This window comes from Balearica regulorum, chromosome Z (assembly GCF_011004875.1).
Source record: "Balearica regulorum gibbericeps isolate bBalReg1 chromosome Z, bBalReg1.pri, whole genome shotgun sequence".
NCBI classification, from domain to species: Eukaryota; Metazoa; Chordata; class Aves; order Gruiformes; family Gruidae; genus Balearica; species Balearica regulorum.
The window spans coordinates 61,775,641-61,788,872 of NC_046220.1; the positions used below are offsets into that span (position 1 = coordinate 61,775,641).

A 13,232-nucleotide genomic window follows, 5' to 3' on the forward strand; every position below is an offset into this window, starting at 1 on the left:
ATTGTAGGCGTGTGCACGAAAAGCCCAGTATTTTGAGGCTGCAGAGCTGCAGCACGTACAGCAGCCAGCTGCTCTGCATGGGAAGCAGGTTGCGTACAACGGTTTCATGGCCCAACGCTTGCTGCTTGGCTAGAAGGGCTGACCCTGTTTGTGGACCACCTGCAACCTCAGGTGGTGGAGGAAAGGGCAGTCACCATGGCCGGTTTTCACTCGATGGCTGAGGCAGGTAGCTACGGCTTCCTTTACATTCAGCAGACGTGCATTTTCAGGACTCAATTCACTTTGCACTTTCAGGCATCTACTTTAAGATGAATCGCACCTAGATCCCATCTTTCTCCACTAGCCAGAGAAGGAGCTTTGACTACTTGAGGTGCAGACAGCTACAGTTACTCGAGCTGCCCCCATCCTGGACATCATTAACTGCCCAGCTTCAAAACTCAGGCACACAAAATATGCCGGTTAACTAACGGGCAAGTCTAAGTTGTCAGGCCAGAGATGATGCTTTCCATATAAAGGAGTTTGGCTTTCAATTCACCTTCAATAAAAAGGAAAAAAAAGGAAGTGCACAGCTGTGCAACCTCACTGGTTGTCTGGGATGGTGTGCATTTTACTGCAGGCAATATTTGCTGTGATCTCTGGCCCCGCTGTCCTCTGCCATCCAGTGAATGAAGTTACTCCAGCATTGGTTTGTCAAAATTTTGCTGTCACACAGCCCAAGGCTCACACTTAGTAAGATTAGAAAACCAGTGCTTCCCCATTCCCCCTTTCCAAAAGCAGTTGTGTTGAAAGAAAGGACTGTGATTAAAATTTAGAATCTGACCTCATACATACACTAAATTGTTCCAATTTCTTGTTCTAGCAGTCAGCAGTTTTTCTTTTTTTTTTTTTTTTCTTATGGACAAGATAAACCTTTTCACAATGAAAAAGAAAAATGTTCAAAAAACCTGACATAATTTCCATAAAAAGCACTACCAAAACTCCACTAAAAATCCAAAATTTTAATCTTGGAACAATGACCTTTTTACAAAGAGATTTTAACGATAATTCACAAAAGCAACCAACTAAGGCATATTCTCCATAGCCATATTTATAAATTAAAGCCATGTGACTTGATCTCATTTAAACGTTGTCAAGATACAGGCAGTAAAAATTTTAAACATTTGACTTACTTTTACATGTAGTGGACTGTCGGTTTATAGAATTATCATGAGAATGAGCTAGATTAATTTCAAATCACTGAAACAAATACTCTAGTAAGAGCATTAAACTTAAACATTATTTTAAAGTGCTCATTAGAAGCCCAACATTTCAATTATAATTAAGAAATGTTAAAGATATTACATTCCTGACATATAGAGTCTGAAAGCACGGTATGTACACGATCTACAGTCTTGTCTTTATAAATAGGAAATAATTTATCTCTGTATCTGAAACGTGACTAGTAGTGGAAAAGAAGGTGCAAGACTATTTTGATTTGGCCAGAAAAAGGAAAAAAACAGAACAGACATCCCCATACATGCAGCTATTGGAATTCTGTATCCCAAGTGCTGCCATTTTGGCCAATCTCCTTGACTAATTCTCTTTACACCCACTCATGAAGCATCTGCCAGTAAGTTGCCAGTAGAGAATTACAGCATCTCTCTTGTAATAGAATCACTTGGGCCTCTAGAACTGGCAAAGCTGCTGCTAAGAGAAAACGTAATGAGACCCAAGCCCCTTAATTAAACAGAAGTATGCACTGCAATGTATTAAACTTTGCAGAGATAAAAGAATTCTGAACTAGACTGTCAAACAACAAAAATTTGGATGTTTATCTATTGTAATTTTTGAATGCACTATAGTGCTTATAAAAAAAGACAAAACTAATTCAAAGGCATCTGTGACAAATTTGAAAGCCTACGTAAGCTTTCTTATAAATCCCTAACCAGTTCCCTTCAATCCAGAGAGGCAGTATGTTTGCTAGTCAGTCTCTTGTCCTGACAGAGGCTAATCAAACCTCTCCATCTCACTACCAGTCCCCTGTGATTTTGACTTAACAGTTTTGCAGTATGTGGTATTATTACCCTGTGCACAGGTAAAGCCTGTTTCACACAGGACTAATACCAAGTACCTGTGAAATGTCAGCATTGTACATCATTGTACACCCCACAGTATATACACTTTTCAACAATCCTCCTCAAAGTACAACATGTCAAGCTTTCAGAAATACAAACAACCTTAAAACACAAGATCTGCAAGTGTTCATGAAAGTACAATAAAACAATATTTAACTTCTCATTGCTTTTCACTTCTCAGCTGCCATCAAGGGCAACATTTCATTTTTTCAGTCTTTTCACTGATTTTTCAACTAAACTATGTAATTGTCAGTCAGATACAAAAGTATACCCACTCACATATAGTAACATGATTTCAGTAAAATCAAAACCCACAAAATAAAATAACAGTGAACATTCCATAAGTGGAATTTTAACTTTTGGTCAACACTTCTGGTAGGCTAAAGGCAAAAATATGCTGTACAAAATCACTTCAGCATCTGCGGGAATAAGCCTCTTCTTTACTTTTGCCTCAGCTTAGTATGTGGTCAGCCTGAATTATGCAACTTCTTAAAAGAACAGGTAGATAGGAGATTGTAAAGCTATATTTCTTCCCTACTTGTACCCATTAGCAGATTCTCCCCTTGCAAAACACATTCATGTGAAAAAATCTACTGTGGTGCTCAGAAGAGTTGAAGGCAAACACATGTGTACGGGCAACAAAAGCTGTCAAGGTGACAAACGATTCAATGGACTGCTTCCTTCTCCACCTGCAGCAAGCTTGAGTGTTGTTAGCTTTCGAGGGGGATGCTGAGGACTCTTACGAAGATTGTCGTCCATCTGCAGAGAAATAATGAGAGCCGGATCTGGCAAACAGTAGAATATAGATTATACGATTAGTCTATATGTCAGGGCGGCCATCATTAATGCTGGCTTGGGGTATTTTTTACCCTGTTATTTCAGCCCCATCCAAAACTGATGCCTTGGTTCCTTTCCACTTCCAAATACAAGCTTGTGTTAGAGCTGCTATTCATTCCGCTAGCACATGGTGCATCAAACTCAGGGCAAATAGGTGTGCTTCTGCTCAAATAATTTCATCATGATTACTGAAGAAAGCAACATCGCTACCTTCTTCTAAGAGGTCAAAGTTTCAATTTTGTACAACAGCCAAATGCTGCTAGAAGGCAGATCAAAAGTCAAACTGCTAACATCAGTGGATGCTTCTGCATGTTCAGCACATCACAAGAACAAATCTTTTTCAAATTAGAAATGTTCTGGAGGCGCTGGGTGAATTTAGATTAGTTATAGATTTCGAAAAGTATTTACTAAAGAACTTCTAATAAGACCTTTTCAAAGACAGGTTAAAATTAATCTCTGAATATAAAGATTTTACATTTCAATAGGAAATCAATCTAATGCCCTGTGTGTAATGTGGTATCAAAAAGAGTCTAGTTACTACAGAATAAAGAGAATCACAGAGGACAGCACAGGGGAGATCTCCAGAGGTTGTCTAGTCCATCCCATTTCCTCAAGGTAGGCTCAGCTTTACCTAAATCATGCCTGATAAATGTCTACATAACCCATTCTTAAGAACTTCCACAGTCACACTTCAATACCACAAAGACAAGATACAATCAATACCTAATGCTACAGAAGCTGATCACACTTAGTGCTCTATTTCATGCACAGGAAAAAACGCCTTCTATCCTTCTAGTTATGGTATTCTGTCTGCATCAGAAGAGTAATCCTTCACAAGTATTTCTGACATAAGTTGTATAGCTTTTGATAGGTGCTGAGTGACAGCCTTATAAACAAAGAATATAAAGAAATAAAAGCTAGATGCAGAACAAGTTGGAGAAAGAGTGACTCGGTTAGTGACTACAGTATTCAGCTGGGAGCAAGAGAGCTGCTGATCGGTCTTAACTTGCAGGACCAGTTATGAGTTTTGATCAAAACATTTGCTTCCTCCTTTGCTGAAATGTACAGTTGCAGAAAGACACCTCTCTTTTGTTGGTATGTGCACTTGAAAGACAATGTTCTTTTGATTGTAATAAAAATACTTATTAAGTACAAGGCTTCATTAATTATTCCCTTCAAATGACATAATAGTCTTCCTGCCACTCTACACAAAGTAACTCACTAGAAAAGAATCAATTAAAATAAGATGTCCACTGTACAGTTGCAGTTGCGATGCAAGAATATCTGTGAACAAGTAACCACAACGAAGCAGCAAAATTAGAGACTGAAGCAAAAATAACCTTTTCAATCAAGTTGGATTCCTTATTTACAAGCTGTGTGAGTTTCTGCAGATTAGCATCTGCTGTATCCTGTCCAGCCGGAGAATGGCCTGGAGAGTGAAGGTAGAAAGATGAAGAGTGAAAAGGTATTTACAAAAGCTTTTAAATCCTTAAAAACTAATCCCACATTGGAGAGAAAGTTCATGCAGTATTTTTAACCTAAGAAGAACTTAAGTGGAAAAGCCATTCCAAGAAAAACAGAAGTACTAAGCATGAGCCATAGCACAGATACACGTGCATTTTGCCAATGCTTGACAGAATCTAAAACTGAGTCAAACTCAGTTTTAATTAAACTGCTTTTAATTTTTAATCCTTTCTGCACAATTTTGGAAGTTCCTCTACCTCATTTCCTCACAGAAGCTCTAGCATAAATGACATAAAATCTAATTCTGCCATGGTTCACAGATGGAATCCTGGAGTCCTAATCCAAACAAGACTATACATGACAAAAAGGGGAGAAGAAACACAGCTTACCTGAGACAGTTAATCTGAAGTAGCAACTTAAGATATCATCACAGAATCGACATAGATTGGGAAGCTGTCTCAAATGCTCTTGTAATTGTACTCTGGGGAAGCACACTTTATAAATTGGTGCAAGGAAACCAAACACAAAGGCATCCAAGGTGGTGGGCCTGAAAAGAGTGACAAACCAAAACAAAATCCCGAAGTGACTGAGCTCAGCCATTAAGACCTCTACATCGTAACCGTTTTCTGTGGATGTCTAACACAACTCAGTTCAGGACATAGCCAGCTCTTCTGGCATTCCATCTTTTCATATCAATCTGGTAAATGCTTTGTACAGACTATCTGATGATTTCAGCACCTATGAGCTAGAAGCATGCTGGCAAGCTGAAACAGTAACTTCAGCACTAAAATCTAGTCATGCTGCCACGTACACTGATAAACAAGCCACTCTAAAACCCATTTCTGGCACCACAAAAGCCAAGCTGTATGCCAGGGGACCAGGATCCTCTCTCATGAAGTGGTCCGACTTCAGTGGCTAAAGGAACAGATCGTCCTTAGGACCTGCTGGTGCTATGTTGTTGGCAACGTCTGCTTCCTGCTCTGTACACACACCACAGGAAGACGAGCGCTCCCAGACCTACACCCCCCTCCCATGAAGACAGTGGTAACACCTCAGGCTTAAAGCATTTTTTCTGCATACAAGCACAGGAGGTTACATTCATTGGCTAGAAAAGCATTCTCTAGTGCACACTAACTCATCAAGCACTCCGCATTTTCTTAGCGGCTGTGGGCATCATCTGCCTCTCTGTGGGAAAAATGCAGGATAAGGGAGACACCGCATTGCCTCCAAAGATCCCATTTGTGCCCTGTTTGCTCATTTAGATTTATCTGAAAAGCAGAGTGTGAGACATGAAACTACTGTGCAGCACTTTTAACATTCTGGTAGGTTAAAAAAAAAAAAAGTTTAAGTGTATTCGGTTTATTAGTCATTAAAAAAAAAAAAACAACACAAAAAAACCAAAAAATCACACTCACGTATCTCCAAAGAAAAACTGAGATGTTCCCAATCTCTTCGACAGGAGATTTAGGCACTCCTTGGCATCCCTGTATATCTGATGAGACACAAGACTAAGAGCCCTAGGTGTAGCAAGGCTAGTATGCACAGCATCGTTCATCATTTCACAGCGTGCTAGACTGTTTCAATTCTTGTCTTGGACAGCATCAACTTACAAATTCTTTACTACACAACACATACCTGTGCTTCCACTTCAGTGAGACTGTAGAGTGGAGGCCCTCCCCTGGTCAGCAAGATCCTGTTCAGCGCTTCCCTGGACATCTTTCCAGGCATATACAAACTCAGTGGGAAAGCAATCCTTGAGGCAAACCATGGCTTTGTCACACTGCAGTAATTTTCAGCCTCAACCCAGAAAGTGTGCAGCTGTATCAACATAAGAAAAAACATGGCTGGAATTTGAGTAAGAATAGTAGGCATCTCTTAAAAGTTCAGTGTGTAAGATCTCTGTCAGAGAAGCAGAAGCACACCAGGAACCATTGTAACTTAAAGCAATCAGGCTCCATAAAGGATTATACTAATCATTTGAGTGTAGGAGTATATAGTTAAGGCAACAGCTACCTCCCACCTAAAGACAAACAACAAAGATATTACATAGACCTATATACAGGTGCATAAAATTAAATACACACTCATGTTTATGTATGTGTATGTATATATACACACTCATACACACTCACTGTACATAGAAAATATATTACATAAAAAGTTGCAGACATACAGGATCAGGTTTGAACTTTCTAATTTTTTTTAAAATTTTATATAAATCTTAAAACATATTATGAAATGATGAATTTGAAACTTTGTGGGTCAGCTGAAGAGGCTAATCTATGATACCATCTGGTCACAATACTTTTTTCTGTACAAACTGAAGCCAAAGTCATACAAGAGATCCAATGTCTGGGGATTTTTAGAGTGCCAATGTACTTCAACTAAATTGGAGAGGGCATGTGGCCATGTGTTATTTAGAACTGAAAAATTAAACTACTAATGGGTATTCTAATTTGTCAAAAGCTCTAACCGAACAGTTCAAAAGCTTCCACAGTTGTACAGCCCACATCAGACATACCACATCTTACTCAAAGTTTTTTCAAAAGAATCAAGTGAAACAAAACATGGCCACAATAAGCTGTTTTCAGGATACTGTTTCCCAAAAAATATCTAAAAGAAAAAACATTCACAGGTGCCCTTTTAAAATGTCTTTCATAAATTCATTATTATTACTTCACACCCCACAAACACACACTTCTTTCAAAAGTTGCTAGGCAGTATTTCCAAAACTGGACTAACAAAGCAAATACATTCCAGTCAGAACTATGGCTGAGAAACTTTAATGTCTCTCATGTTAAGCACCTCGTGTAGCATTCACTTCCATAAATTCTGACCATTATATAAAGTATTTCTCAATACTTACCAGAGCAGGAAGCAGTTTCTCTTCAAGTAGTGCAATATATGCCAGCGTATCAGCTCCTTGTTTTGCAGACAATTCATAATCAGCATTATATTTCTATGAATTAAAAAAAAACCCAAACCATACTAGAAATAGTGTTACACAGAACTTTCCAAAAAGATTTATCAATGCAACCGAAAGTTGTTTCAAACTCAACAGCTATCAAGTTAGTAAACATAACGTTTTTCAGGACAGAAGCATGTGCTCACTAGAATGTCTTTACTTCTCCAGGCCAGCTCTGTCAAACCTCCTTCCATCTCCCTTTTCCACTTTCCCATTCTTTTGGGTCCTCCTATTCCCAAAATAACTCTTGTGTCTCCTTCCCATTGCTTTGCAAGCAAGTGTCCAGTGACACAGAGGAACTTTTTCAGTACTTACGGATGTAGCAAACCTCTGGCAAGTCCCCATCTTTATTTTTCAAGAAGCATCTGGCACTTAAGCTGGTATAAGCATAAAAAAAAGGCAAGCATTCCCATCTTTTGCTTTTAATTACCATTCTAAAAGTTTAGAAATTGGATGCTAACAATATAAGGGACCAGATGCACAGCTAAATTAATGCAGTTACAGCTGACTGAACTTTTAATTCTGACACCGGATCCTTTTAAGGTACATTAAAAGGGTTTATAAGTTTTTTTGGGGGAGAAGAGATTTGCTTCATTAATTTAGGAAAAAAGGGTCAGTGCTGACCCTTAGATATCTGAAAAGCAAGCATATTACTGTTATACTTAAGGAACCTTCTTTTCCCCCAACATTAAGGAATCTTTGGTATTTAAATAGCTATGAAACTCCTGAATTTTAAAACAACTGTCTAAAATCCCATCTCAAATGTACAGTTTTCAGATTGTGTTTTTCATCCCCCCAAAGATTTAAAGTTTCACTAACATGGCACTCATCAGATAATCTTCCTGACTGGGCAGGAACTGAATTTCTCACATAAAAGCACAATAGTGGGCTGGAGAACCATATTAGAAGTAAAAAGATGATGCCATGCTTTATTAGACATCTTTACACTTTGTGAAAAGAATAAATCACATAGCTTTATTCTTTGTGAATAAAACATTAAGAGATCTGCAAAAGGCAAGCAGCAGTTGACTACACAATAACATGATGTACATCAAGAAATGCTTGCAGTCATTTTTACACTACAAGATACAGAAAAACTCCATAGGCTAAAAACAACGCTGTATGTATTACCCTTCCAAAAAAGAGCACTGGGAGACGAACAACATAATTAAGAGCAGGGTGCTCAGTGAGAAACTGACCAATTAAGGCCAGTTTGTTGTCCTTTTCAATGAACAGTTTTCTCATGCCTATTTTTAAATCTTTCACATAACTAACAATCAAACTTTCAAGCAGCAATCTGTTATCCACCATTTTGCAATTCTCATGCATGTATGAAAAACAGGAAAGCACTGGGTCTGAACTGAATTCCAGGTTTTCGGAAGCCTGTATCAATGTATACAGGGGACATGCAGAGGCACTGTAAGACAGAGAAAACAGAATCTCAGAAAATCTTTTGAAAGAGACCTACCTGCTTTCTTAAGAAGTTTAGTATTTTTGCTGGCTGAGAAATAACAGTGTCTTCTGATATCAGGACCGGTACATCTCCTAGCAGGCAAAAATAACACAGTCAACAGTTTATATGGATGAGTTCTAACATAACTAGACAGCAATCAGTCACTTCATCTACTTTCCTTTTCTCTATAGCATGCTCTGATCTTCCTAACATGTACACACAACTAAGCTTTATACAGCATGGGGGTTCCACCAAGGTCACAAATACATTTAGTATATTTTGGCCTTCAGTAGAAACAATAGATAAAGAACGGCCCACATCAAATGAGATTGAAGCCAATGTGTCCTGCTAAGTATCTCATACTTGTCTGGATTTCAGATGTTCATTTTAAGACAAAGATTCCGAGCCAGTCCAACTGTCCTCTCAACTCATTCACCTCTGGGCCTGTCCTTTCTACTCCAATTCCTCCCTCCAAATCCATTTTAACCACCTTTTCTCTCGCTTTGCTATAACCACTGCCTAAGCTACCACTGCATAACCATGAACTATTCCAGAACCAAGCACTTCCCTTCTACCAGAAGCTTACTCTTCAGCCTTTACTTATCAGATTGCAGGATCAAAGACTGTAGCGTTAAATCTCTGTAACAGGGGCTATCTTATGCTCACAAGGTAACTGCCACAATGAGCCTAACATGGCTGTGCTGCTGAATACTATTAAAGTACAAATTATCAGCAACACTTACTATTTGGATTTATTATTTTTTAAATGGATTTTATATATTTTGGCTATGAAGAAAGCCACCGAACTTTTGGCAAGTACACCCAGCTAGTTCTTAGTATTTTCTGCTAACAGAAAACAATACACTGAAAAGCAAGAGTCAAAAGTGCAACTTCTGCATGGACACAGAAATGCCTGAACTGATGACGTGGTAAGTGTAAATGACAGAATACTTTAACCTGGCAGTGATTTTACCTCTTTGGAATACACCAAGACAGTAACTTAAATTCTGAGCAAACAGATCTGCAATGAGTAGAAGTAACCAACACGAGTAAGTCCTCTCTGATACCTTATCTTCAACTTCTCTAGAACTAGATTGTTAGTCACCTTTTCTGAGTCAACCTAACTCAACACAGTATTAAATATCCCAGCTGGTGCAAGTTATACTCTTTGAGGCTCACATTCCACTTCCAACTGTACCAGCCCATTAAATTACGTATAATTAAAGAACACTATTTCCATACACAAATCTAGTTACTATCATTATAAATATGCAAAGTGCAAAAAGCTTAAAAATTTGCTTGCACTGCAGCATCAATTTAGACTGCCTGACAGAAACAGGTATGCACTTGGCACCACTGCTTTGTTGACTGTCCACTGCTTCACCCATACACATTTAATAAAGTGTCCTTTGAGACACTTTATTTATGTCTTCCGTTACTTTATTTCCACAAATTCATCACACTGCATCCTGTAAAGTCATTTATTGGTGTATCATGAAAATAGGTAGCCTTCCCTGGGGCAGGTCGCATTCATGAACACAAAACCAAAGCAAACTCAGAAATTGGAACCCACATTTATAACATGGCTATGATTAAAAGAATAAAAAAACCACAAACATTTTACCTTTTGGAGCTCTCCAAGAGTTATTTATAGTATTCACTGTCAGGGGAGCACCAGAAAATTTGGCATAAGCCTGCATAAAAGATTGCGGGGAAAAAAACATCCAGTCACTGCGTGTAAGAAAGCACTTTACAAGTTGTTTTAAATGGCTTTGGGTACTGAAGACCGACTAAAAGCAAACGCGCCGGCAGGTGCCCTAATGCCGCCCGTTAAAGCCGAGGCCAGGCAGCCCCCGGGAAAATACGACGCCCTCAGAAAGGGCAGCAGCCCTGCCCGCGGCTCCGCGGGGGAAGCACGCCACGGTCCGCGGCGAGGCGGCTGCTTGTGGAGAAAGAACCGGGGACCGTACCAACCTGCCAGGCCACGCCGCGGGCCCTACCGCCATCACTTTCCACCCCCGACCGAGCGCGGCGGGCCCCTTGCCCGGCACAGGCCCGGCCTCAGGGCGACGAGGGCGTGCGCGCCCCTCGGCGGCGGCGTCGCCTCTCCCGAAGGGACAGAGCCCCGCGGACAGCCTTGCTGGCGGCAGGCAAGCCCCGGGGCGCCGTCCCTACTTCCCTCCCTCCCTTCCTCCCGGGGAGGGTGGCGGCCGCCGGCCGTTACCATGACGGTTAAAGACTCCGGGTGCAGGGACGGCAGCCCCCAATCGCCTCCCCAGCAGCTCAGCTCCATGGGAGCCGCCATCTTGTCCGCCGTCCGCGCCGGTCCGGGAAGCGCGGTGCTACTGCCCTCGCATGGCGGCGCCCGACCGTCCCCGGCCGCATCTCGGAGAGGGAGAAGGCGGCGGTAGGGGGGGCGTGCACGCCTGAGGGGCCGCCGGCGCCCCTCGGGCTCGTGTGGCCGGGAGGTGGTGGGGACCCACGCGTAAGGGTGTCCGGCCCTGCCCCTGATCACCGCCTCCTGCTGCCGAGGCCGCTGGAGGCATCGCTGAGGGGAAGGGGATATCGGCGGCCCGAAGCCGTTAATGTGTGAGGAAACCTCGCCCGCCGTGAGGTACCGTCGTTTTACTCGTGAAACACAGCGGCTTATGCCACGGCATTACTGAACCCCAGCTCTCTGGCTCTGTTATTACACACGAGGCTGGTGACTTTCTACAGGAACAAAAAATGTGGCCTTCGATCAAATATGAAGAGCAGTCATCAGCAATTTGGTTTTTAAAATAAGGAACTCCAATCATATGGTAGCAGTTTTGACCAGGTTCTAATGATAACCCATTCAGTCTGTTGTTTTACTGTGGAGCTTTAAGTTGTCAGCTGCTTCATTTCAGGGTTCATGCAGACATGCCACAGCACGTCTAAATACTAAGTCAAGTAAAATGTTTCCATCCTTCCCACACAAGGAAAAAATACCACACACTGACACCCTCTCTCCCGCCCCTCCCCCCCAACCCTGTACTGACCACCCTTATTCAAGCGCTGGATGCATAAAGAGATGAAGAGAGTAAAGGCAGAGCTTCATCTGTTCTTCGACACACACACACCCCCCCACCCCTGGGAGATCTGTGGTTTCAGATCTGCAGGAAATTTGTGGCAGAAAATGTCATTATGAAAATCAATGACACAGATCAGAGATCTTTCTGCTCCAGTTTAAGAGGAACATGGGAAAAGAAACACGTATCCATTTTCTATCCTCAGAAGAACACACAACTGGCAATGTTAACAGTAGCAAAAATTTATTTTCTTTTTTAAAAAGCTACATTATATTTATCCCTATAAAAAGGTCTTTAAGGTACATATTCTTAAGGACACCTTTCTTCTCTTTTCCTCCCTACAAGGACCAGCTACCTTCTACCCCTATACTTCGCTTTGGCCTGTTCACCATGTGATTGCCTTGCTGAGGTGTGCAAGCTCTGGAGACAAGGGTGGGTCCTAACAGCTGTGATACAAAACATCCGTTTCTATAAGGAGGACAAACCAGCTTATAGCTCTTCTTAAGGCAGGCTGCAAGAAGGCTTAGGAGGTAAATAGCAGGGTAAACTTTCTTTGCATTGCCTTAGGGCCCAATTTCTCTCTGTGCTGGTGTGGAGACCTAAGCAAAGATGGGAAAAAAAGGCAATCTGCATCTTACCTCCCCCATCCAACAGCTCTTCAGGAACTTTTTCCTCTTGGTTGCCTGAGTGGAATTCCTATTAGTGTAAATGAAAAGTAAATAGGTGCATTGAGAATGGATATATGCCTCAACTTGAAAAAGTGAGGCTTCAATTTGTGCTTCTGAAAAAGCAAATCTTTTGAAACCCGTGTTTGAAACCTTATGTTACACAAAGTTTTTATGAAAATGTGACAGGATCAAACCCAGAAGTGTCAACATAAATGTGGAAGGATGTGGTTTAGAGCTGATACTTCACTTGCATTAAGACTTCTATGTCTTGATTCCCCATGAATCTTGATTTTTAATCATCTATATCATTCCATAAAATAGTCTTCTGATGCACATTAGGAGTAAAATGTGAAAGCTGAATTAAGCAGCAGGGATTCCTTTCTACTTCCCCTACCCTATCACTTGGAATTCGAACAAGTCACAGACACTTCTGTAAAGCAAAACCTATAATGTTGGCAGCTTCTCTGTATTCTGTATGCTTGAATTTTATTGATTTATGTGAAGTAAGCAGGACAAATATTTTAATGGTTGAGGTTTACTTGCAGACCCTATATAAAAAGTTACAGTCATATATTTCTGTAAGAAACTTCCTTACAAAATGTTACTGACTTTATGAAAGTTTCTTGAAAACACAATTCTAATAATCATGTTTTGATTCTTATCCAAGATATTAACCTCCAG

The 13,232-nt window shown here is 40.8% G+C and overlaps 1 protein-coding gene across 4 annotated transcripts; it reads right to left on the minus strand.

Moving 5' to 3' along the window:
• Positions 1-978: 978 nt before the first annotated feature.
• On the minus strand, positions 979-11,216 carry MTX3 (metaxin 3). Of its 4 annotated transcripts, none has more exons than XM_075740102.1 (9): positions 11,058-11,216; positions 10,458-10,527; positions 8,849-8,925; positions 7,282-7,374; positions 6,051-6,233; positions 5,831-5,907; positions 4,805-4,962; positions 4,292-4,380; positions 979-2,873 (listed from the first exon to the last, which is right to left on the minus strand). In XM_075740102.1, exons 1-9 carry the CDS (start codon positions 11,136-11,138, stop codon positions 2,763-2,765), a joined length of 939 nt encoding a protein of 312 aa, XP_075596217.1. In that variant the 5' UTR covers positions 11,139-11,216; the 3' UTR covers positions 979-2,762. The 4 variants fall into 4 exon arrangements, with proteins under 4 accessions (XP_075596217.1, XP_075596218.1, XP_075596221.1 ...); XM_075740103.1 differs by having other exon boundaries at positions 979-2,899; XM_075740106.1 differs by lacking the exon at positions 4,292-4,380.
• Between the last annotated feature and the right edge of the window lie 2,016 nt (positions 11,217-13,232).

Bases quoted from the DNA above. Each gene is read 5' to 3' on its own strand.
- MTX3 (XM_075740102.1), bottom strand. From the start codon at position 11,138: ATGGCGGCTCCCATGGAGCTGAGCTGCTGGGGAGGCGATTGGGGGCTG. The intron at 10,528-11,057 runs GTAACGGCCGGC...TCTTTTATGCAG, and splicing joins CGGAGTCTTTAACCGTCATG to GCTTATGCCAAATTTTCTGG. The intron at 7,375-8,848 runs GTAGGTCTCTTT...TTTAATTCATAG, and splicing joins TAAACTTCTTAAGAAAGCAG to AAATATAATGCTGATTATGA.